At 43.7% G+C, this 22,129-nt stretch overlaps 1 protein-coding gene across 1 annotated transcript in view; it reads left to right on the top strand.

The window, feature by feature from the left end:
• The window catches only part of LOC102456835 (zinc metalloproteinase-disintegrin-like NaMP), a 68,497-nt gene that overhangs the window by 17,943 nt on the left and 28,425 nt on the right, over positions 1–22,129 (top strand). Inside the window, exons 4-12 of the mRNA XM_075911070.1 lie at positions 435–513; positions 4,540–4,616; positions 6,114–6,306; positions 8,367–8,429; positions 13,061–13,132; positions 14,742–14,911; positions 16,509–16,593; positions 18,506–18,636; positions 20,926–21,103. Coding sequence (XP_075767185.1) covers positions 435–513; positions 4,540–4,616; positions 6,114–6,306; positions 8,367–8,429; positions 13,061–13,132; positions 14,742–14,911; positions 16,509–16,593; positions 18,506–18,636; positions 20,926–21,103 — 1,048 coding nt within the window. The remainder of the gene's footprint in view (positions 1–434; positions 514–4,539; positions 4,617–6,113; positions 6,307–8,366; positions 8,430–13,060; positions 13,133–14,741; positions 14,912–16,508; positions 16,594–18,505; positions 18,637–20,925; positions 21,104–22,129) is intronic.

Here is a 22,129-nt window from a genome sequence, read left to right as displayed (position 1 = left end):
TGGGCCTGATCTTTCATTGCTCTGCATGTTAGTCAAAGTAGGTGTAAAGGACTATTGCATCAAAATAACAGGATTTCACACTCACTTTCTTTGGACTCTTACAAATTACTGCCCAAGATGTAACCCAAGAAAGAATCAGCCCCACAACTGTAGTTAAAAAATTGTATGGTCGTATACTATCAGGAAGTTATTTTATATTAATACAAGAAATGGACATGAGTTTTACTTTAGAAATCCCCCTTTGTTTGGATAAGGATTGTGAAGACGCCTAATTGTCCAGCAGCCTCGTTTCTCTAGTCTTTTGATACTAAAAATATCACTGTGCTTGCTAGTGTTTCCAAAATGATTTGAACCTCATTACATAGTTACTCCGTCCCTTGATTACGCCAGCAGAATTATTAGCTTGAATAACAGTTCCATTGTATTCTTTCCAGGGATCTGTTTGCCAAGGATTACTCTGAAACTCATTACTCACATGATGGTCGAGAAGTGACCACAAGCCCTGAGGTCAAGGTAACACATGAAGGCTCTTCTGCACATGTATAATCACGTGGCATTCAATGTGGGATTCGCAAGTATGTGAACAACAGCACAATCCCCTCGTTAATGGAAGATTTAGGTCCAGATCCTAAGCTTATATAAATTGGTAGAGGGTCACTGGCCTGGATGATTGAGCGGGTGTTTCTGACCTCAATGAGATTACACCACTTAAGAATCTGAACCATAGTTTTCTTTGCAAAAAAGAAAACATTTTGCATGTCGATAGCTGATGAATACCCTCTCACCCCGGCTGACCAGCTGGAATTCCCAATGGGCCCTTTTGAGACTAAGTATCTATGGCTTGATACCACATAACTTTGCTCCTTTTGTGAAACTTTCATTATTCATTTTAAGAGCGTTATCTCAGGGAGATCATGAAATGAGATAAACACACCTACACTAACTCTGCCTCCCACCCACACAGTAGCTGTATTAATGTATTACAGGTTATACCAGCTGGCTTCTTTAGACCATGACAAATGAGTTACTCAGTTATAAGCACAAAGGCAGTCACTGTATAAGTTCTTTTTTTAATTAACTATGTTTGTGGGTCTTGACCCAGTGAACTACAAAAAAGCTCCTAATTTAAGGCTTTGTTCATTGTATGCATTTTAGCAATTACAATTTGAAATGCAAAAATAAATATTCTTTGTCTGGAGAAGGCAAAAGAAACAATAGAAAAGTGGCTCAGTAAAATCTGTGTAAGGACTTCAGGATTTCTCTTACAATTACAGAAGCTATTCCTCATTGTTCTGTTTCTTTCTCTCACCAAATGAAAGCTTGCATTTGGTTAAAGATTATTCCAAACACGGCCTGCCAAACAGACAACTCTATCTGACACGCTGTATGACTGAGGAACTCCAGCTTTGCTGACACTTCTTAGTGGTCAAACATTTTTTCAGCTTAATTTGCATCAGCATGAGGCCTGCAGCAATTGTTCATTATTTTCTCAAATAATGTTCCTTTCGTCAATGTTTCTTTCATTGTAAAGAAGCTGACGTATGATGATGAGTGGGTGCTAAATGGTAATGTGAAACCCAACATCCGCAATCAATAAAAGAAGTATACTCAGATGGGGGTTTAAATGCTGTTTTCTAAGCCCCAATTCAAGAAAGTAGTCAGCGTAACATTTTCAAAAGCACCCATTGTAGAGTTGCCAGGTGTCCGGTATTGAACTGGACAGTCCGGTATTTTCACCTCCTGTCTGGTAAAAAAATTCAGAAAATACCAGACACCTAAAATGTCCTGTACTTTCTGATTTTTTCCCAGCCAGGAGGAGAAAATCCCAAGCTGTCCAGCTCAATACAGAGGCAGCCTGGTGACCCTAGTGCTGTCAGGCCTGGTGCAGGGAGGCAAGGTGGCAGGTGGCCGTCAGCAGACTGTTAGGGCCAAAAAGCCTCACCGCACAGTTTTTAAAGGGGCCACGGTGGGTTTTTTTCTGCTTAACAACTCACAGGGTCCTTTTTTGTTGTTGTTGTTGTTGTTGTTGTTGTTGGGTATTTTTTCTGAAACCATCTGGCAACCCTACACCCATGTGAGGTAGTCATTCCATTGAACCCACTCGGCACCCCTGGAATTTAGATCCCTAAATCACTTGGGCCTCCTTTAAAAGGTTATCCTCAAGCATATGTTAACTTTTAACCATATTCTTAGCTTCAACAGGACTTCACAGGACTTAATCATGTTAAAACTAAGCATATAATTAAGTGCTTTGCTTCACTGAGCTCACAGTGAAAGAATATAATTTGGCCCACTAATTCTGCAAAGTATTTAAGCCTGTGCTTAACTTTAAGTATAAGAGTAATCCTAGCCCTGATTCCACATTTAAGCTCATGCTTAACTTGGAGAGCATGGGAAACACATGTTTAAAATTAAAGGCAGAAAAAAAGATTTTGCTGAATAAGGGCAATTAGAGGGCAAATTAGAAGGCAGCTGTAAACCACTGGAAGATCCTTCCATGGAGGAGAAAGCCCACACTGCTTTGACTTGCCAAAATTAGGGTACCTTTGTGCCAACAGACCAACAGAGAGCTGCTATACCTGGGAATTGTCACCTTCTATAAGTCATAATTTCCCTTTGGAAATGTAGACAATTACAGTAAACTTCCAATAATCCGGCACCTTTAGGACCCCGGGGGTGCCGGATTATCAGATATGCCGGACTATCAGAAGGGGGGGGCTATGAGGGGTCTGGGGTGGAGTGGGGGGGATGCGCCCCTCAGCGCTGCGGGACCAACCCGGCAGCACCCCAGCTGCTCTGCCCCAGGCGTCCCCAAGTCAGCCGCTGCTGAAACTGACCAGCGGCTGACTCCGGGAAGCCCGGGGCAGAGCAATCCAATGGTCCGGCACTCCTGATGGTCCGGCACCATCTGGAACCCGGAAGCGCTCCGGGCAGCCGGACAATTGGAGCTGCTCTGCCCCCGGCTTCCCTGAGTCAGCCACTGGTCAGTTTCAGCAGTGGCTGAATCGGGGAAGGTGGGGGCAGAGCAGCTCCAATTGTCTGGCTGCCCAGAGCACTTCCGGGTTCCAGATAGTGCCGGACCATCAGGAGTGCCAGACCATTGAATACCGGACCATTGGAGTTTTACTGTAACATGATTTTAGAGCAATTACCCATTTCCTTTCTGACCAGAACATTGTTACTCAGATTCTACTATGTATTTAAGAGAGTTTGCTTGTTTGTTTGTCTGTTCAAGAATTCTTCCTGAATGGCCAGAGCTAGGAACACCACATTCAGTAGACAGCTTCCTCTTACCATAACTCAAAGCAATGGAAGGGTCTGGTTGTTCCCGGAAAATGGGATGTGCCTTGAATAGGATTGCGTCTCAAAATATCATACAGAAAAGAGACAGACTCACCAGGGAGGTGAAAGAGGCTGGCTGGGACTGCGCCCACCTGCCATTCAAGACTACCCCAGCCTTGAGTCTCCAAATTCCCAGGAGCCTGTTAGGGAGGGTGTGGGAGGTTGAATTCCACCAGTTCCCTCTGGGTATGTCTACACTACCCTCCTAATTCAAAATAGGAGGGTAATGTAGGCATACCGCAATTGCAAATGAAGTCCATGATTTGAATTTCCCAGGCCTCATTTGCATAAAGCCGGCCGGCGCCATTTTTAAATGCCGGCAGTTCGAACCCCGTGCCACGCGGCTACACGCGGCACGGAGTAGCTAGTTCAGATTAGGCTTCCTAATCCGAACTAGCTGTACTCCTCGTGGAATGAGGAGTACAGCTAGTTCGGATTAGGAAGCCTAATCTGAACTAGCTACTCCGTGCCGCGTGTAGCACGGGGTTCGAACTGCCGGCATTTAAAAATGGCGCCGGACGGCTTTATGCAAATTAAGCCCGGGAAATTCAAATCCCGGGCTTCATTTGCAATTGCAGTATGCCTACATTACCCTCCTATTTCGAATTAGGAGGGTAGTGTAGACATACCCTCAGAGTCATACAGGGATGTTGCTGGCTGTTTCCTTTTATCATGGAGCGAGGGGGAAGCGCACAGTTTGCTGCATTCCTCACTCTGGCTGAGAAGCACAGGGGGAACACGAACCTGGACCTGCCCCAGCCAGGAGACATACATCCCTCCCCCCGCTGTGCCCACTGGAGCTTCAGTGGCCATGGAGAGGCACTTCTCACCTGGCCCAAAACTGCTGTGGTAAGAGAGAGCTGGGGTTGTCCTTTCTCCCCAGGGCCAGCCTGCATCCTGAACCCCTCATCCCCAGCCCTGCCCCAGTGCAATGATTTTAAATGAAGCCTGGACAATTTCATTTTATGTTCATATATATATGCTCACAAATATATATATATATATTGAGTTAAGGATCTGCCAGATAAATCTTCTAGTTGGATATAAAACAAAAGTGACAATATTCTGAGACAAATGATCATCTCTCCATGGGACACAGCCTCAGATCACGTAATAGAACATAATGCTACTGATAAGCCAGCTCAGACCAGCTGACCACCTGGCCCAATGTGACAACTGATCATTGTTTCCTAACAGGACCACTGTTTTTACGACGGTCACATCCAAAACGATAATGACTCAGAAGCAAGCATCAGTGCCTGCCGTGGTTTGAAGTAAGATTGTTGCTAATGGTCTTCCTAGTGTAATGATACAAGACTTGTTGTTCGCTTGACATTTATTGACAGCCCCAATTGCATCCAGTGTGATGAATTAGCAAGATCTTAAAAGTTTAGCTCTATAAGGGCAAAATCAAAGTGAAAATGGGCATGGGTAGTTATCCTATATATCTACTTCTGAGGTAAACTGTTTATAAAGAAAAGGGAAAGGAATAAGCAAAACGCAGCAATTATATGGAGGAAATGCAGTTGCATATTTTCACTCTCGTTCTAATACTAAAGAGGAAACTAAAGGAACCCCCCCTACGTGATGAAGGAAGTTATGTTAACAATTTGGCCAGAGGTGCCAAATCTTCTCATTCAATCTGAACCCGTGCTTGTGTTAGGTGGAACTGTGAGACCCAATCTTTTGCAAAAGGCAATCCATTTAAAAAATCTGTCCTTTATAACCATTAAAGATTCCATTGCATCTTTTGATAGGCTGGGAACATTAGCATCAGGGCTGGTCAAACAATTTTTAAAGAAACTGCGCTGGCAGAAAATGGAGTTTCATCCATATAGAAATTTTCTGGGGGAAAAGATGACTTTCTAATCAGCAGAGTTCTGTCAGCAATATCTCGACAGAATGTTTTCCTTCAGTTTAACACACTGACACGAAAACATTCTAATTTCAGAATGTGAGCACATTTTGTTTTCATCGCCAATGTCAAAACAAAACAATTTGACATTTCCAATTTAAAATGATTCAGAACTTTTCATTTTTATATTTTAACTTTTCTTCTTGGTTTAGAAAGAAAACAAATGTCTGAATACCAACATTGCCCATCAAACCAAAAGTCCATTTCTCAGTCAGATCTCATGGGTACAAAAATCATGAACAAAATTCTGCTCAAACTTAGGGTGTGTCTAGACTACAGAGTTTTGTCGACAAAAGTGGACTTTTGTCGACAAAACTATACCTGCGTCTACACTACCGCTGAGTTCTGTCGACATAACGTCGACAGAACTCAGCAATTTTGTCGACGCTGGTAAACCTCATTTTACGAGGCATAACGCCTTTTGTCAACAGAGTTCAGTCGACAGAAGGTGTTATTGCATGTAAACTGTCCTTGCGTCTACACTGCCATGTCGACAAAGCAGCTTGCTTTGTCGACAGAACTGAATGTAGTGTAGACGCTCTTTGTCGACAGAAGCTTTGTCGACAGTATCTGTCGACAAAACTTCTGTCGACAAAACTCTGTAGCCTAGACGTACCCTTAATTCCAGTTTGAGTAATTTTACGTCTCTAGTCTAATTTCCCCTGGAATTTCAGGTTCTGGTGGCATTCTTTACTTCCAATTTTAAGCTGTTGTGTATTGTATCTGAGAGCTATTAAAATTCTACTGTGTACCATTACAGTAGGTGTACAAATGTGAGTTATTATTCTGAGAAAATCCATTGAGTTCTCAAAGACCCTTCATTCTAATCTGAAGGTTTTAAAACAATGTTTCACAGAGGATATTTCAAGAGGCGTGGTCAAAGATACCTCATCCAACCCATGAAGCTCACAGACAGTGAGGAACATGCAGTTTTTAAATACGAAAACCTGGAAAATGTGGAAGTCCCAAAAACTTGTGGCGTGACCAACACTACCTGGGAATTGGAAGATCCTATCAAAAAGTCCTCTAGATCAAGCACCAGTCTAGAAGTGAGTACTGAGCTGATGATGAGTGAAATCCCTATGAACATTTCTAAGAATCAGTTTTTTTTGTGATTCTGGCATAAAGGGGTGTATTGCAGCATGATTTGAAAATTAATAATCCTATCGAGAAGTATAATGTGAGACAGGATATTAGGTATAATTAGGGAGTCATTTGAAATAGAGGCAATCTGTGTTTCATGTTCTGTATGCTGGTTAACTTCATGAGGGAATTCTTTGCTCATAAAACTAAATAGGTCCTTCATTAAAGCAACTATTTATAGAGATTCTTCAACCTGGACTAGCATTCCAGCCGTGTGCACACAGACCGACTCCTGATACTTGCTCCGAACTCCAATCTGTGTTCCTCCCTCCAAGTTCCATGCAGGTTGCTACACTGTATATATTGTTGGTTTTAGTTGGGACCCATAGCTTAGAAAGGGAGGAAAACATGATGGCTGTGCCTAGACTGGCAAGATTTTCCACAAAAGCAGGTGCTTTTGTGGAAAATCTTGCCAGCTGTCTACATTGGCCGCTTGAATTTCCACAAGAACACTGACGATCTCATGTAAGAAATCAGTGCTTCTTGCAGAAATACTATGCTGCTCCCGTTCGGGCAAAAGCCCTCTTGTGCAAAGGCCAGTGTAGACAACACGGTATTGTTTTGTGCAAAAAAGCCCCGATCACAAAAATGGCAATCGGGGCTTTCTTGCGCAAAACCGTGTCTAGATTGGCAAGGACGCTTTTCCGCAAAAAGCGCTTTTGCGGAAAAGCATCCGTGCCAATCTAGACGCTCTTTTCCGCAAATGCTTTTAATAGAAAACTTTTCCGTTAAAAGCATTTGCGGAAAATCATTCCAATCTAGACGTAGCCGATCTGTTTTGAGTTAATTTGGTTTTCAATCAATACAGGTAAAATCCTAAAGTCAGTCTCAGCAAAATGGGCCTGATCTTCAGTCACAACTCAAACATCAGAATCAGTCCCTATTCATGAAAAATCTGCACATACACCCCAATTACAGGTGAAGCACCCCCAATTTAACATGCAAATATTGCACCTGCAAATACACACTTTGCCCATGGAAATTGCCCACTTTACACGTACACTTTGTGGGCATTTTGAAAATTTGGCTCCTTACAGGTATACATTTTTAATGTATGAAATTGCATGTATAAAATGTGACTCAAGCTGCTGAACTCTGTACACAGCTGGAGGCAACTCAATTTATCTTTCATTTATAGTTGCAAAAGCATTGTGCAATGTTAATTAATGTAGCAGCAGGCAGCTTTAAACACAAATAAAGGCAAATTCTGCCTGCAGGTACAGGCATAGAATTGACAGTGGAGAATCAATGAATCGAGTAGTTTACCCACTATAGACCTGAATATCATTGGTCGATAGGAGCTGCACATTGATCTAAGGTCAAAAGTTAGTTAATTTCAATTTTTTAAAAAAGAACTATGGGCCAGATTTACAAAGATTTTTAGGCTTAGTTAATGGGAGTTAGGTGCCAAACAATATCAATGAGAATTGGGTACTCAGCTGACTTAGGCTACATTTACACTACTGTCCCGATTAATGCTCTGAGATCAATTCACTGGCGGTCAATATAATGGGTCTAATTAAGACCTGCCAAATCGACTGCAGATCACTCTCTTGTCAACCCTGTTACGCTACCCTGGATGAAAAGTGGAAGGAAAGTCTTAAGGAAGAGGAAGGGAAACTCTTACATCAATTCCCCACAGTGTAGTGCCCACAGAAATCCGATTTAGAGTGTGTCTTCTCCAGCCGCGTTATTCACATAGCTGGATTTGCATAGCTTAAGTCAACTTTGTCTTGTAGGGTCGATGTAGCCCAAAAACGCTTTTGTAAATTCTGCTAGGTCCCTGTCTGCATCTTTAGGCACCTTTGAAAATCTGGCCCTTAGTGTCTCGACTGTAAACTGGGAATGGCAGCATTTCACTTTCAGGAACTTTGAGAAAACATGCGATTATAAAATAGTCTTTTTGAATCTACAGTGGGTGGATTGGAACAGGTCATAACCATGTTTTGCAAAATGTTTTTCATAGAAACAAGAGTACCTGAAAGCAAGGAAGTACGTCGAAATCTACATAGTTGTAGACAACGCTGTGGTGAGTACCCAGACAAACATTTTTCATTTTACCTCTAAAACAGTCACTCTGGATTAGATTTTCCAAAGCCTTCCACACGGGCTTTGCTGTACTCCCATTGTGGTAAACGGAAATACGATCCTTGATGTCCAGGAAGGGCGAAGTTAAGCCATCTCTGAGCAAGGAAGAGCTTGTCCTAGGAAGATTTGAACTGGACAATGGACAGTAAAATAAATGTCTCAAGGAAGACCGATTGGCCTTTTGGAGGGCAAAAATGTATGTGTATGGCCTGGTTCTCTGTGGCCCTGCAGCTAGCGTGAGATCCTTATCCACATGCCATATCTAGTTGCACCACCTAAGAGTACTATGGCACTTAAAATCCCCAGTTCTGGCTATGGGCAGGTTCCCCTAGAGCAGGCACTGAGGAAGGCTGTAAGCCCCACTGTTTATGGGCCAGGGCAAGTTTGTAAAGCTGCTTTCTGAAGAGCCTCCATTAGCCCTGGCATAGGGGGTGTGCTGGGGCAGGGCTGTAGGCATGGGTAGTGGGTGAAGGTAGGGCTGGGGGAGGCAAGCCCCAGCCTTCCTGGTCCAAGACCATGGGCGCGTAGGTCAAGAACACTCAGCTTCCAGTATGCAAATAGGCATTCTGGGGGGCGGAGAATGGGCAGAGCCAGGATACCAGGCATTCGGGAGCAGACAGGATCAGCAAAGCTCAAAGGTGACTTAGCCACCGTAATCCTCTCCATCCCCCTGCCTGCCGTTCTGTGTTGTGCCTCTAAGAGGCTCAAGGCAGGGTACCACTTGAGCCAGCTGGTAAGAGGAGTAGGTTGTCACCCTCTATGAGGACCAGCCACATGACACACTTTGACCCTGAGCCCCCAAGCTGCTCCACACAAGGAAATCTCTGTGCCCATGTGGAACCCCGATTTACTTTGGTGGGACTCTCTGGAAGGCCAGAGAGCCACATATGCAGAGCAGTGTGCAAGGTCAACTCATTAGCCTATATGCTGCCTGACCGCAATCGCTTCCCAGCCCCACCCCTTCTGCCTGAGACCCGCCCATTCCAGGGCACAGAACAGGACTCCCCTGTCTTTCCCAGGGGCCTGGAAAGGTTTATTGACTAGGGCAGATTTGCAGATTTAAAAAGTTGATTTTGAGTATGGAGCATAATAATCAAGCAGTTACACAACCCTCTGTGTAGGTAAAATATGATTATGGTAAAAGGGGCGTGATCCTGCAAACACTTACATCTGCACTAAACATTAAGCACAAGAGTAGTCTCAGTTGCAACCAATGGGCTTAATCTTAAGCAATCTGTGTTTGCAGGATCAGGCCCCCAGCTGATCCTATTTCTCATCTACACATTCACGCTCATCTCCTCTAAAATCCACTGGACCCAGTCCTCTGAAGTTAACAGAGCTGCTGCCTTGCAGACGAATGTGTTTCCATTATCTAAACCAGAAAAGAGCCGGAAAGGTGAATCATCTTGGCACAAAATATAATGAACAAAAACTGAACCCATTTTATTTAAAATCATTGTTTTTTCCCTATCAGCATATTTTCTAAGAAAAGGACTCTATTTGGTGATGTGAAAGTTCTATCATATGACCCAGTTTTTGGGGGAAGTTTACTCAGCCTGAAATATTTGCCAACGGCAGAAACTTGACATCAACCCAGGAGCAATCTCTTTTAAACTCATTTCCATTAAACCTGCTATTAACATTTTTTTTTTTAAGATTCTAAGGGCCTCCTTCTCATTTGTACTAAGACCTCTTTACACCACAGTGGAAAGAGGCTTTCGAGTGACTGGAACTGTATTTTACACCTATTCTAAGGCTCCTTCTTCTGCCAGACCAATGCAAAGGGGCTTTAATGTTAACCAAACCCTAAAAGGACAGGAATAAACTCAGATCTGTAGGAGTTTAGGCTACTTCATTGCCCTTCTAACATGCCACAAATCTGATTCTTCCTCACTTATGTAAATTAGGATTAAACCAACTGAAATCAGTGGAGTTACCCTAGTAAAAAATGGATTTCACTTGTGATCAGAATCAGGGCCTGTGAGGGTACCTTCTGTGTTAGCACACAAAGCACTACCAGATGTTAAGCCCATCCAAAGCTTGTTGAAATCAAGGAAAGTCTTTTCACTGACTTTGGATCAGACCTCACAGTTATTATGAGAGGTAATCCCAAATGATTTCATATTAATAAACACATGGGCTGCATCTAGACTGGCAAGTTTTTCCACAAAAGTAGCTGCTTTTGCGGAAAAACTTGCCAGCTGTCTACACCGGCTGCTTGAATTTCCACAAGAACACTGACGATCTCATCTAAGATTGTCAGTGTTCTTGCGGAAATACTATGCTGCTCCCGTTTGGGCAAAAGCCCTCTTGCACAAAAAAGCCCCGATGGCGAAAATGGCGATCAGGACTTTCTTGCGCAAAACCGTGTCTAGATTGGCATGGACGCTTTTCCACAAAAAGTGCATTTGCGGAAAAGCGTCCGTGCCAATCTAGATGCTCTTTTCCACAAATGCTTTTAACGGAAAAACTTTTCCGTTAAAAGCATTTGCGGAAAATCATGCCAGTCTAGATGTAGCCTTACAGGAATGCTACACTTGATAGTAAGTGTTTGCAGGCCCCTTAGGGTAAGCCCGCCCGACCCCGAGACTTGACAAGTCTAAGCTGTAGTTCCAGCCACAAAGTCCACACTGCTATATTTAGCATACTAGCTCAAACTCCACTAGCATTAGTTCATTTGTCTGGGCTGGGAGAGTCAGGCCGGGTCTATGCTGGCAGAGAAAATACGCAACTCCAGATATGTGAATTGTGTAGCTGGAGTCAATGTATCTTGCATCAGTTTTCTTGGGCAACCCTACAGCGGGAGGTTGACAGGAGAAACACTCCTGTTAACTTCCCTTACTCCTCACGACAGCAAGGAGTATCATGGTCAATGGGGGGTGCTCTCAGCATGCAATTTAACAGGTCTTTACTAGACCTGCTAAATCAAACCTCAGAAGATTGATTGCCGGTACGTCGATCCTTCGGTAAGTGGAGACGTGACCTCACTCTAGCTGCAGTGTAGACAGACCATTATACATTTTCACAGTAAATATCCTAGTCACTTGGCGCCGTGATTTAAAAGTCAAAAGGCCTAATCCATAGCAGATACAACTCAGCATTGATTTCAATGCTGAAGTTCTGGCTTAATATCGAGAACAGTCAGTATCAGCCAAAGAAAACCAAAAATGGGGGACAGGATTTGAGGCCGAGTTCTTGACCTTTTGGTTCCCAACCTACCGTATTGCACTTGCAATAACGAAGGTGTAGCAGGCAGCAGTACCGATAGTGCTATATGTGGTTGTGAGTAGAAAAGAGACAAATACGGGAGCAGAGGGGTGGTAATTAAGGATGTAAGCGACTAGTCGACTACCCGGTAAGTTGAGTAAGAACTTAACTAGTCTCTTCCCCCTCCCCTTGTTGCCTCTACTCTGCTACATGCTCATGCCGCTGCCCCCTGCTTCCTCTGCCCCCCACGGAGACGGTGCTGGTTTCCCTCAGCACCGGCTTGTTCTCTATCAGAGAGAGGCAGCAAGTGGGGGAGTACACGCCAGTGCTGGGGGGAACTAGCTTAAAAGCTGGTTCCGCCCAGAACCCTCTCCGTGGGGGACAGGAGAAGCAGGGGGCAGCGGCATGAGTGGATATTGAAACAGTCCCGCTTGCGCCAGTCCCACTCCTGCTCCTCTCCCTTTGGAATGTACAACAGATGCTTGCAAAGGATGAGGCGCACGGGGGAACCTGTGCTGGCAGGGACTGCTTTGCTCCCGCTGGCGTGGGTTCCCGCTGGCTCTTTCCCTTTCAAATATAGAAGAGCCGCAGGCGTCTCTTGTACATTTCAAAGGGAGAGGGGCAGTGGGATAGTAAGCGCCCCCCTTATCGACTAATCAAGTAGTCAATGGGAATTCCACTGACGACTTGATTACCTGATTAATCAAAATTTAACATCCCTAGTGGCAATAAGATTGAGGTCTGTAAAATTATGAATTGGGTGAAAAAGTATATAGAGAAATGTTATTTACCCTTTCACATAATACTAAAACTAGGGGTCATCTGATTAAATGCTGAGTAAGTTTAATAAAAACAAGAGGAAGCACTTTGTCCACACAATGCATTGTTATCCTGCGGAACTCACCGCCATGGGATGTTGTGATGGCCAAAAGTAGAACTGGGTTTAACAAAGAATTGGATAAATTCATGGAGGAAAGATCCCTCCATGGCTGTTAGCCAACATGATGAGAGATGCAACCTCAGGCTCAAAACCTGGCTGCCAGAAACTGGGAGTGGAAAACAGCAGGGGATTCATAATTGCCCTGTTTGTACATGCTCACTGAAACTCTCCTACATGCCAGGGTTAGAGACAGGAGATGAACCATGATCTGATTCAGTATGGCAGTTCTTCTGTTCTTACCACCACTAGCTGCTCTCAAATAGCTATTCACTTCTCAACGATAAATGGGTGAAATTCACTGCTGTGGAGACCGGCAATACTATTTTCTGGTACAGTTTTATCTGAGATGCTTCAGGTCTTTTCCACCAATGCCTGTCTTTTCCACCCTTATCCAGTTACTGAAGCTTTCATATTTATTTTTGCAGTACAGGAAGTACAACCACAACATGACGAATATAAGAACACGAGTATATGAAATAATCAATTACATCAACGTGGTAAGCTCTGTTATTGTTATGTAAAAATGCTACTGGATTGATTACATTGTACAGTCTTAGAAATTTTCTGCAGTTACACCTGGAAAAGAATGAAGAGAATTGGACCTGCTGGCATTTACAAAAGAGTGACTAAACAAGAAATAAAGGACCAAAAAGATGGAAAAAATAAAATAAGAATCGGCACCTTCACATCTATAAAAGCAACAGAACCACGAGATCAAATTAATCAATTTTCCTCAAAGGCCACAATGGTTCGGATGAAAACAAGTATAGCCACTGAGTCTAATTTTCTCCTTCTGTATACTTTGCACAGTTTATTTACACGAATGCAAATGGGTTATGAAAGGCTGCAAAATCAACATGGGGGGTTACTCCAACTTTGCACTCAAGCAAATTACTACACAGGGTCAAGTTAGTGGCAAATCGTGCTTGAGTAAAAGATAAAATCAGAATTAACTTTACAAAGGTCATTTTTTAAAAGTAAAAGCGTCTCTCAAAGCCTTCCCAATTTCCATCAATTTTTTCAAAGAAAATCTTCCTTAAGAGGAATCTCTATGCCAAGTTTCTTAGGCCTGGTCTACACTAGACCAGGCTGGATGGCTTATGGTATGCCATCCGGCTATTGAAAATAAGTACCTGGATTTGGCTTACATTAAGCTGAGCTACCACAACAACTACAAGTTTGGAAGGCTGGCAGGAGAACATCCTCCCATCAGCTTAGAATCATAGAATCTTAGGGCTGGAAGAGACCTCAGAAGGTCATCAAGTCCAGCCCCCTGCCCAAAGCAGGACCAATCCCAACTAAATCATCCCAGCCAGGGCTTTGTCAAGCAGGGACTTAAAAACCTCTAAGGATGGAGACTCCACCACCTCTCTAAGGAACCCATCCCAGTGCTTCCCCGTCCTCCTAGAGAAATAGAAGAGCAACCTGCGGAGGGTCGATCTTTTCCGTAGTGTAGACTCACCCTAAGTTATTATAAAGTTCGGCTCCAATCCTCAAAATGCTTTTGAAAGTGCTTAACTTTTAAGCAGGTGGTAGTTCCATTGAACTCCATGTGCCTGATGCTCATTTACAGTAATGCTTCGTTATATTGCTCTTATAGCAATGGTGGCAAATGGCAGCCCAAGAGATATTTTATTTACCATTGCCCACGTGCAGGGTTGCAAATTTCCTCTGGTTTTCTGTGTGTAGATTTTGTTCCTACCTGTATTACTAAAGGGACACACACCTCAAGCAAGGGGTACGTCATGTGAGGCGTGTGTCTGATTGCTCACAACACTGACTGTGAGAACCGTGTGCTCCTTCTGCATCCAAAGTGCTGCTATGGTCCAGTTGGAAAATTGCCATGACAATTTCAAAATGTGACAAATCTTGAAAGTTTCTTCAGCTATTCAAAAGCGGGTGGGAAGGAATTAAAAAATGTTATTATTTCTGATTGGTTTAAAGTTTCAAACTTCACTGGAATCTCAGAATTCAGAAAAGTTCATCTAGTTTTAGAAATGGCCAAATGTTACATGATTAAATAATCACTCATTATCAGAGCTAGTTCCCTTTATACAGAATTATAAGTGACTTACTTCCTCTGGCCACAATGTCTCCTTCCTGCAGGTTTATAAAGCCATAAACGTTCACGTGGCTTTGATTGGTCTAGAAGTCTGGACATCTGGGGATCCGTTCATTGTGAGCTCTTCAGCAGGCACCACATTAGACAAATTCTCAGAGTGGCGTCAGTCGAATCTGCTGAAGCGAAAGACGAACGACAACGCTCAGTTACTCACGTATGCATCATATCCTTTCCCATTTATATTTCCAAATACGCCAGAAGAATTTTTACCCAGAAACTTGTTTACAAAGATAACCAGAGATGCAGTCTTTAAGGATTTGAGCTACACTGCACTGTAGCTCAAAATAAGATACTTAATTTGAGCTATGCAAATTGCGAATCTTATTTTGATCTTATTTCAAAATGGCTTATTTCGTACTTTGGCGCTGTCTACACAGTGCCAAATTTCAAAATAAAGCGCTATTCTGAAACATCCCTTACTCCTCGTGGAATGAGGTTTACAGGGACATTCAAATAGTGAGCCCGAAATAACCGGTCTCCTTTTAAGACATGGGATAGCTATTTTGGGATACTCCGGTATCCCAAAATAGCGTTGCAATGTAGATGTAGCCTAAGAGTCCTAGGCTGTGTCTAGACTGGCAAGTTTTTCAGCAAAATCATCTGATTTTGTGGAAAAACTTGCCAGCTGTCTACACTGGCCATTTGAATTTCCGCAAGAACACTGACGATCTCATGTAAAATCATCAGTGTTCTTGTGGAAATACTGTGCTGCTCCCGTTCGGGCAAAAGCCCTCTTGCGCAAATCATTTGCACAAGAGAGCCAGTGTAAACAGCACAGTACTGTTTTCCGAAAAAAAGCCCCGATCGCGAAAATGGCGATCAGGGCTTTTTTGCGGAAAACCGCATCTAGATTGGCCATGGACGCTTTTCCACAAAAAGTGCTTTTGATGATGGGCCTGAAATACAGAGCTCAGAGGCAGATTCTAATCTGAATCCAAACTTGCCTAATTGTATAGTCAGTGGAACTTAAGCACATACCTGGAGTTAAAAATGTCCTGAAGGGGTTTGCTAAATCAGGATTAATTTAATCATATGCGTAAAGGCTTTGATAAATCTAGTCCTGAAGAGAAGGGTGTAAATTACTTAAAATGCTTAAAATTGAACCTGTGCTTAAGTGCTTTATAAAACTGGGGCTATTATAAAGATATCTTTAAGCTGCAAAATTGGAATTTGTATACAAAATTCAGGATTATTCAGATACAGTGTCCAATGTGCGATCACAAGGGAGATATTCGAAAGTTCCATATAAGGGATAGGTGCTTAAATCCCACTGAAGGCCAATGGGAGTAGGGGTCCTAACTGATACTTGTGCTCTTGAAAGTCTTTCCCATCTTGTACTGGTCCTAAGGGGACTGTGCCTAAGGCAACCTGCCAGTCAATAAATAAAACCATCAGCACCATCATCAGGTTTGCACCCTTGTGACAGACCATAGAATCATAGGACACTAGAACTGAAAGGGATCTTGAGAGGTCATCGAGTCCAGTCTCCTCCCCTCACGGCAGGACCAAGCACCAGCTACATCACCCCTAATAGATGTCTATCTAACCTGCTCTTAAATATCTCCACTGATGGAGATTCCACAACCTCCGTAGGCAAATTATTCCAGTGTTTAACCACCCTGAAACTTAGGAAGTTTTTCCTAATGTCCAACCTAAACCTCCCTTGCTGCAGTTTAAGCCCATTGCTTCTTGTCCTGTCCTCAAAGTTAAGATCACTGGGATTCATGCTGTGTCTCTTTGCTTCCTTACAGAGGGATTGACCTGGAAGGCCCAACAGTAGGACTGGCCTTTGTGGGAACCATGTGCAGTGTTACTCATTCGTCAGGCATTATTCAGGTCTGGTTGGTTTTTTCACAGTTGGGTTACGTGTCACCAGCACGCAATGGCCACTGGATTTTTTAAACAGCAGCATGATTTGGAGTACATTTCCTTGGTGCACCAGGCTGGAGAAAAACATACAGAACGGTTTATTTATTTATATACACTAATATAAGGGAATCCAAGGGACAGCAGAATGGGGATAAATGATGGAATCCGAATGCCCCAAATTGTAGTGAGCATCTTAAATTAAGGATGTTAAATATCGACTAATTGATTTATCGAATAGTCAATGCATTTTGCATTGACTATTTGATTAGTTGATAGGGCGCTTCTGCCTTTGATGTGTAGCAACAGCCCAAGGGAGGAGTCCCCAGCTGGCCCCGGGCTTAAAGTGGCGTTGTCGCTTTGAAATACCGCCTGCTCTTCCTCCCTCTTGCTGATAGAGTCAGCAAGGGGGGAGGGGAAGTGACTAGTCGACTCGTCTTCACATCCCTATATTAAATTAGAGACGGTTGAGCTTGTCTGAAAAAAAAAGTGTTAGATATGGACACAAACCAGAAGATTAGATGCAAAACCTCTCTGGACACGGGGAAGTTCCCTGCTGGACTCAATCGTCACTGACCGAGTCACATCGCTAAAACCACGTGCTGCTTTGAAAAGCAGCTGAGATTTGGATGTGAAACCAGACACACCACACTTTAAAACCCATGGGGGGAGGAGCAGGAGGCAGCACCACGTACTGCATTGTCAGGTGGGGATTTTGGAAGAACGCAGGGCACCTCGACTTTTGTGCCATTCTATTATCAATCATTGCTTGTTTATTTAGATTTTCCACCCAAAAGTACCTCCTTCCCAAAGAGAGAATCATCCAGAGTTCTGGTAGCCCTTGGCATACATTTAAAAGCATACCACTGGAGAGCAAAAATAAGAATCATCCCTATCGACCGTCATTTTCTTTACCCTGACCACTTCTCTCCTCCCCACATCATTTAATAATGTGCAAACATATTACAGTGTTCGTTAGACGTGACAAATCAAGGGGAAAAGGCTGGGAACTTCCAAGTTTAAAAGATTTAAGTGCCCAATTCCCGTTACAATTCAATAAAAATGGCTGCTTACTTCTCTTAAGCTTGATATATGCTAAGAAGTTATATCAAGTATATCAAGGTCATTTTGGGATGTGATTCCCTCTCCCTCCATAAAGGTATAACAGAGAAAACCCTAGTCTGAATACAGTAATATTGGTATGAAACTGCCCTTATTTTACTATTCTTCACTTCCTGATCTGGAATAAGCACTTTTATACCATTTTAACTGTGTCCACACTGAAGGGAGGTGAAGATTTTCACTGCTAAAACTGTACTGGTATACTCTTAGGGTACGTCTAGACTACATGCCTCTGTCGCCAGAGGCATGTAGATTAGGCTACCAGACATAGTAAAATGAAGCGGAGATTTAAATAATCGCCGCTTCATTTAAATTTACATGTCTGCCGCGCTGAGCCGACAAACAGCTGATCAGCTGTTTGTCGGCTCAGCGCGGCAGACATGTAAATTTAAATGAAGCGGTGATTATTTAAATCGCCGCTTCATTTTACTATGTCTGGTAGCCTAATCTACATGCCTCTGGCGACAGAGGCATGTAGTCTAGACGTACCCTTAGAGTCTTTTGAAAATCCCAATCTAGAGAGATAGATGGAGAGAGAATTTTGAGCAAAGTAATATTGTTGCTTTCTAATTAAGATGCAATTAATTAAACTAAAAAAACCCTTTTCCTGGTTTAAACAAACTAAAATGGCCAGTTCTGTATTTGGGGAGATTTATTCCAAGATTCCTGTTTTTTAGCCATGTCATTTCTCTTATCCTATGCTCTGTTCCAAACCTGCTTGCAGAAATAACAAGCAATTCTGTTGTTCTCCTCGCTGCAGGACCATCATCCCAATTCTATTTCAATTGGAGCGACCATGGCCCACGAGATGGGGCACAACTTTGGTATGAACCATGACACTAACTTCTGCAAATGCAGTTCTGCATCGTGCATCATGGCGGCACAACTCAGGTGAGGCATCTGCAAAAAGGAAACCACATAGTCTACGATTGCTTTGCGAGGCAGCTCCGGTCCGGCATGAGCATGCTCTGCCCTTGATGCCAATAGGAGTCTTTCCGTTTTCTTCCTTTTGGATAAGGCTCAGAGCGTACCATTGATACCAGGCTGTGGACTGTGCCAGAAACACTTGCAATAACTAGCACATGTGAAACGATGAATGCAGAAAGCATGCTGTTTCATATCCTGAAACTCTTGCTCGTAACTTAAGTGGATTTCTCATGTCGAATGACATCTGCACTTCTTACCAGCCTCTCTAATAAGCAGCCAATAGAAAGCATCACTGAAGTGTCCAGTACAATTTCATTTAACCTTTACTTAGCCACCTACCTCTCCTACACAGCAAGCAGGAATCAGAGTTCCCACCCAGGCTTGAGTAAGACAAGCGTCCCTTCACACTCAGGAAGAAGGTTCACTTCCTGCTGTTCGCGCTTAGTTGCAAAATTGCTCTGTTCTCAGCATTTGCTTAATGTGGGTTTGCTGCACTTCTGCCAGGGATCCCATTCATACTCTGCTCATCCAGGGCCCGAGGAAGTAAAAAGATTCGCATTGACTGAGATAGGTTTTTGATCCTCGCTTGACTCCTCTAGAAATTTGGGTTTCATTCTGCAAAAGCCTCCCGCTCCCTGAAGAGAGGTTCCAAAGAGGACGGAGAGAGGCAGAACAAGGAACAATGGTCTCATGTTACAGTGGGGGAGGTCTAGGTTGGATATTAGGAAAAACTATTTCACTAAGAGGCTGGTGAAGCACTGGGATGGGTTCCCTTGGGAGGTGGTGGAATCTCCATCCCTAGAGGTTTTTAAGTCTCGGCTGGCTGGGTTGATTTAGTTGGGATTGGTCCTGCCTTGGGCAGGGGGCTGGACTTGATGACCTCCTGAGGTCTCTTCCAGCTCTATGATTCTAGGAATTGTGTCACTGTTGTTCCTCTTACAATCTCATGTCCTCTCTTCCCTTTTATGAGCTATTATTTTCCTCTGCCTTTTGCAAAGCGCTAAAAGAGTGGTTGAAGTTATACAATTTGTTTAACACTTCCCGCTTCCCCTGAAACTTTAGATCATGTGTTGAAACTCCAGTAGGAGGAGAACTTCCTGAAGCTCAAAGAATTCAACTGTGATTTGAGACTTTAGGACGCTGGTTGTTATCACTGATTAGTACTGTTGCCACAGGATTGTAGTAGGGAAAATCAAATATCTCATAAGGAGAGATACAATGCATCTAACACAGCAGGGCTAAACTCGAAATAAGCTAAACAACTTGAGCTATGCTAATTGTGTAGCTAAAGTCGAAATAGCTTATTTCGATGTTTGGCACTGTCCACAAGGCACTTATTTCGAGACAGAGCACTCTTCCCCCAACTTCCCTTACTCCTCAATGAGGCTGTGTCTACATTGGCCCCCTATTACGGAATAGGCATGCAAATGTAGCACTTTGGAAGAGGCAAATCCACGGGGGATTTAAATATCCCCCGCGGCATTTGCATTTTCATGGCTGCCGCTTTTTTCTGGCTTGGAGATAAGCCGGAGAAAAGCGTCCAGACTGGCGCAATCCTCCGGAATAATGCCCTATTCCGGAGGATCTCTTATTCCTACTTGCAAAGCGCTGAAAGTAGGAATAAGAGATCCTCCGGAATAGGGCTTTATTCTGGAGTATCGCGCCAGTCTGGACGCTTTTCTCCGGCTTATCTCCAAGCCGGAAAAAAGCGGCGGCCATGAAAATGCAAATGCCGCGGGGGATATTTAAATCCCCCGCGGATTTGCCTCTTCCAAAGTGCTACATTTGCATGCCTATTCCGTAATAGGGGCCAATGTAGACGTAGCCCGAGTGTTACAGGAGTTGGAGTACGCAGTCCTTTGGCTCAACATTATTTCAATATTATGTTAAAATAACTGCTTGTGTGTAGATGAGGATTATGTTATTTTGGAATAACATCAGTTATTCTGATAACTGATGTTATTCCAAAATTACACTGCTTTGTAGACATAGCCATAGTAACCAATCTCACACTTGTCTTATAAGGCCAGGAATTTCTGATCTAAGATGATGATCTTTCCATGTTCTCAGTGTCTCCAAAAAAGTTATGTTTTTTTTTTTAATTTTTCACCCTCAAAATATTTGTAAATGTTTAGAAATTAAACTTCTCAGGTTCTTAAAGAATATTTGGTGAAAACGACTATTAGCTTGTGTGCCTGTGTGCGCGCGTGAGTAATCAACTAAAATGGAAACCATGTTGATTCCTTTATGCAGCTACAATACCCCCAAGGATTTTAGCACATGCAGTCTACAGGAATTTCAGAAATACATTTTGGACCGAACGCCAGCATGCATCACCAATATCCCTTCCCCAACAGACATAATAGCAACCCCCGTGTGCGGAAACAACTTTGTAGAGAAGGGAGAAGAATGCGATTGTGGAACTCCTGAGGTAACGATAAATAGTTGTGAAAAAAATACTCATCAAGAGATAGAAACCCGAGATTGTCCAGAGGTCTTGGGAGACAACTGCAACTTTCCATTTCTTGAGGGTGCAGAAATCTTGAGCTACAGAGACGGTAGTCACTGTGTAGTCATTTACCCCAGCGTGACATACTGCTCTGAGTCAGACCTTCCAGGTTCCAGGTTTTGTGGGACTATCCCACTTTAGCCACAACCCTCCAGCCTCCCTTCCTGGACTTGGCCCCTGCTACGGCTGTAGGCATTATGACGGACTCCCCCTCCGCCTTCTTCTCCCTGGCAACCTCTCCCCTTCCCTACTCTCTCCTTCTCTCCTCACTCTCAGCTTTGTCCTGCCATGGGCCATTCACAAGCCCCCTCTTCCACAAGCCAAGCTTGTGCTCATATCACTGAAGCCAAGGCCAGCTTGCCCTGCTGGACAGGAGCTGCCTCTTCTGGGTGGGTGTGGGGCACATATGCAGCTGCCCCTGACATCACCCCCCCGGGGGCAGAACCTGTCCCATTTTAGCCCGTGGGAATGCTGGGAGGTATGCGGTTTGGTAGCATGTTTTCTCTATGTTGCAATGACCCCTGGGGGAAGGCCCCTTTCCACAGCCAGGGTTATCAGAAGGGGCCGTTATGCAATTAAGAATCAGCCCCTTGGTCATCAAGCCTGAGAAGCGGAGGACCTGTGCAGGAGGAGGTACCAGACTTTCAAAGGGGGAGCTTCAGTTCGCATGGCCCCTCGGGAGCTCAGCACTTAACCCTCATCTGATCCACTAAGCGGGCGTTCCGGCTTGTGGAGCTTCACCTACATCGGCAGCATCACTGGAGAATCAAGGCCAACTCAAATGCGCATCAGCCCCAATGCTCTTTGCTGTCTCATGCCCCAAATTAGCGTCCGCCAGAGTATGCTTCCCAGGGAATAGCCATTCCGACACCATGAGCCATGCCATACAAGGCCACAGAAACAACCTCCCAGTTAGCGTGGAAACTTATTTCTAAGAACACCACAGTC

The sequence above is a fragment of the Pelodiscus sinensis genome, chromosome 28 (assembly GCF_049634645.1).
Source record: "Pelodiscus sinensis isolate JC-2024 chromosome 28, ASM4963464v1, whole genome shotgun sequence".
In the NCBI taxonomy this organism is placed as follows: Eukaryota; Metazoa; Chordata; order Testudines; family Trionychidae; genus Pelodiscus; species Pelodiscus sinensis.
This window is presented reverse-complemented; position numbering and strand designations above follow the sequence as displayed.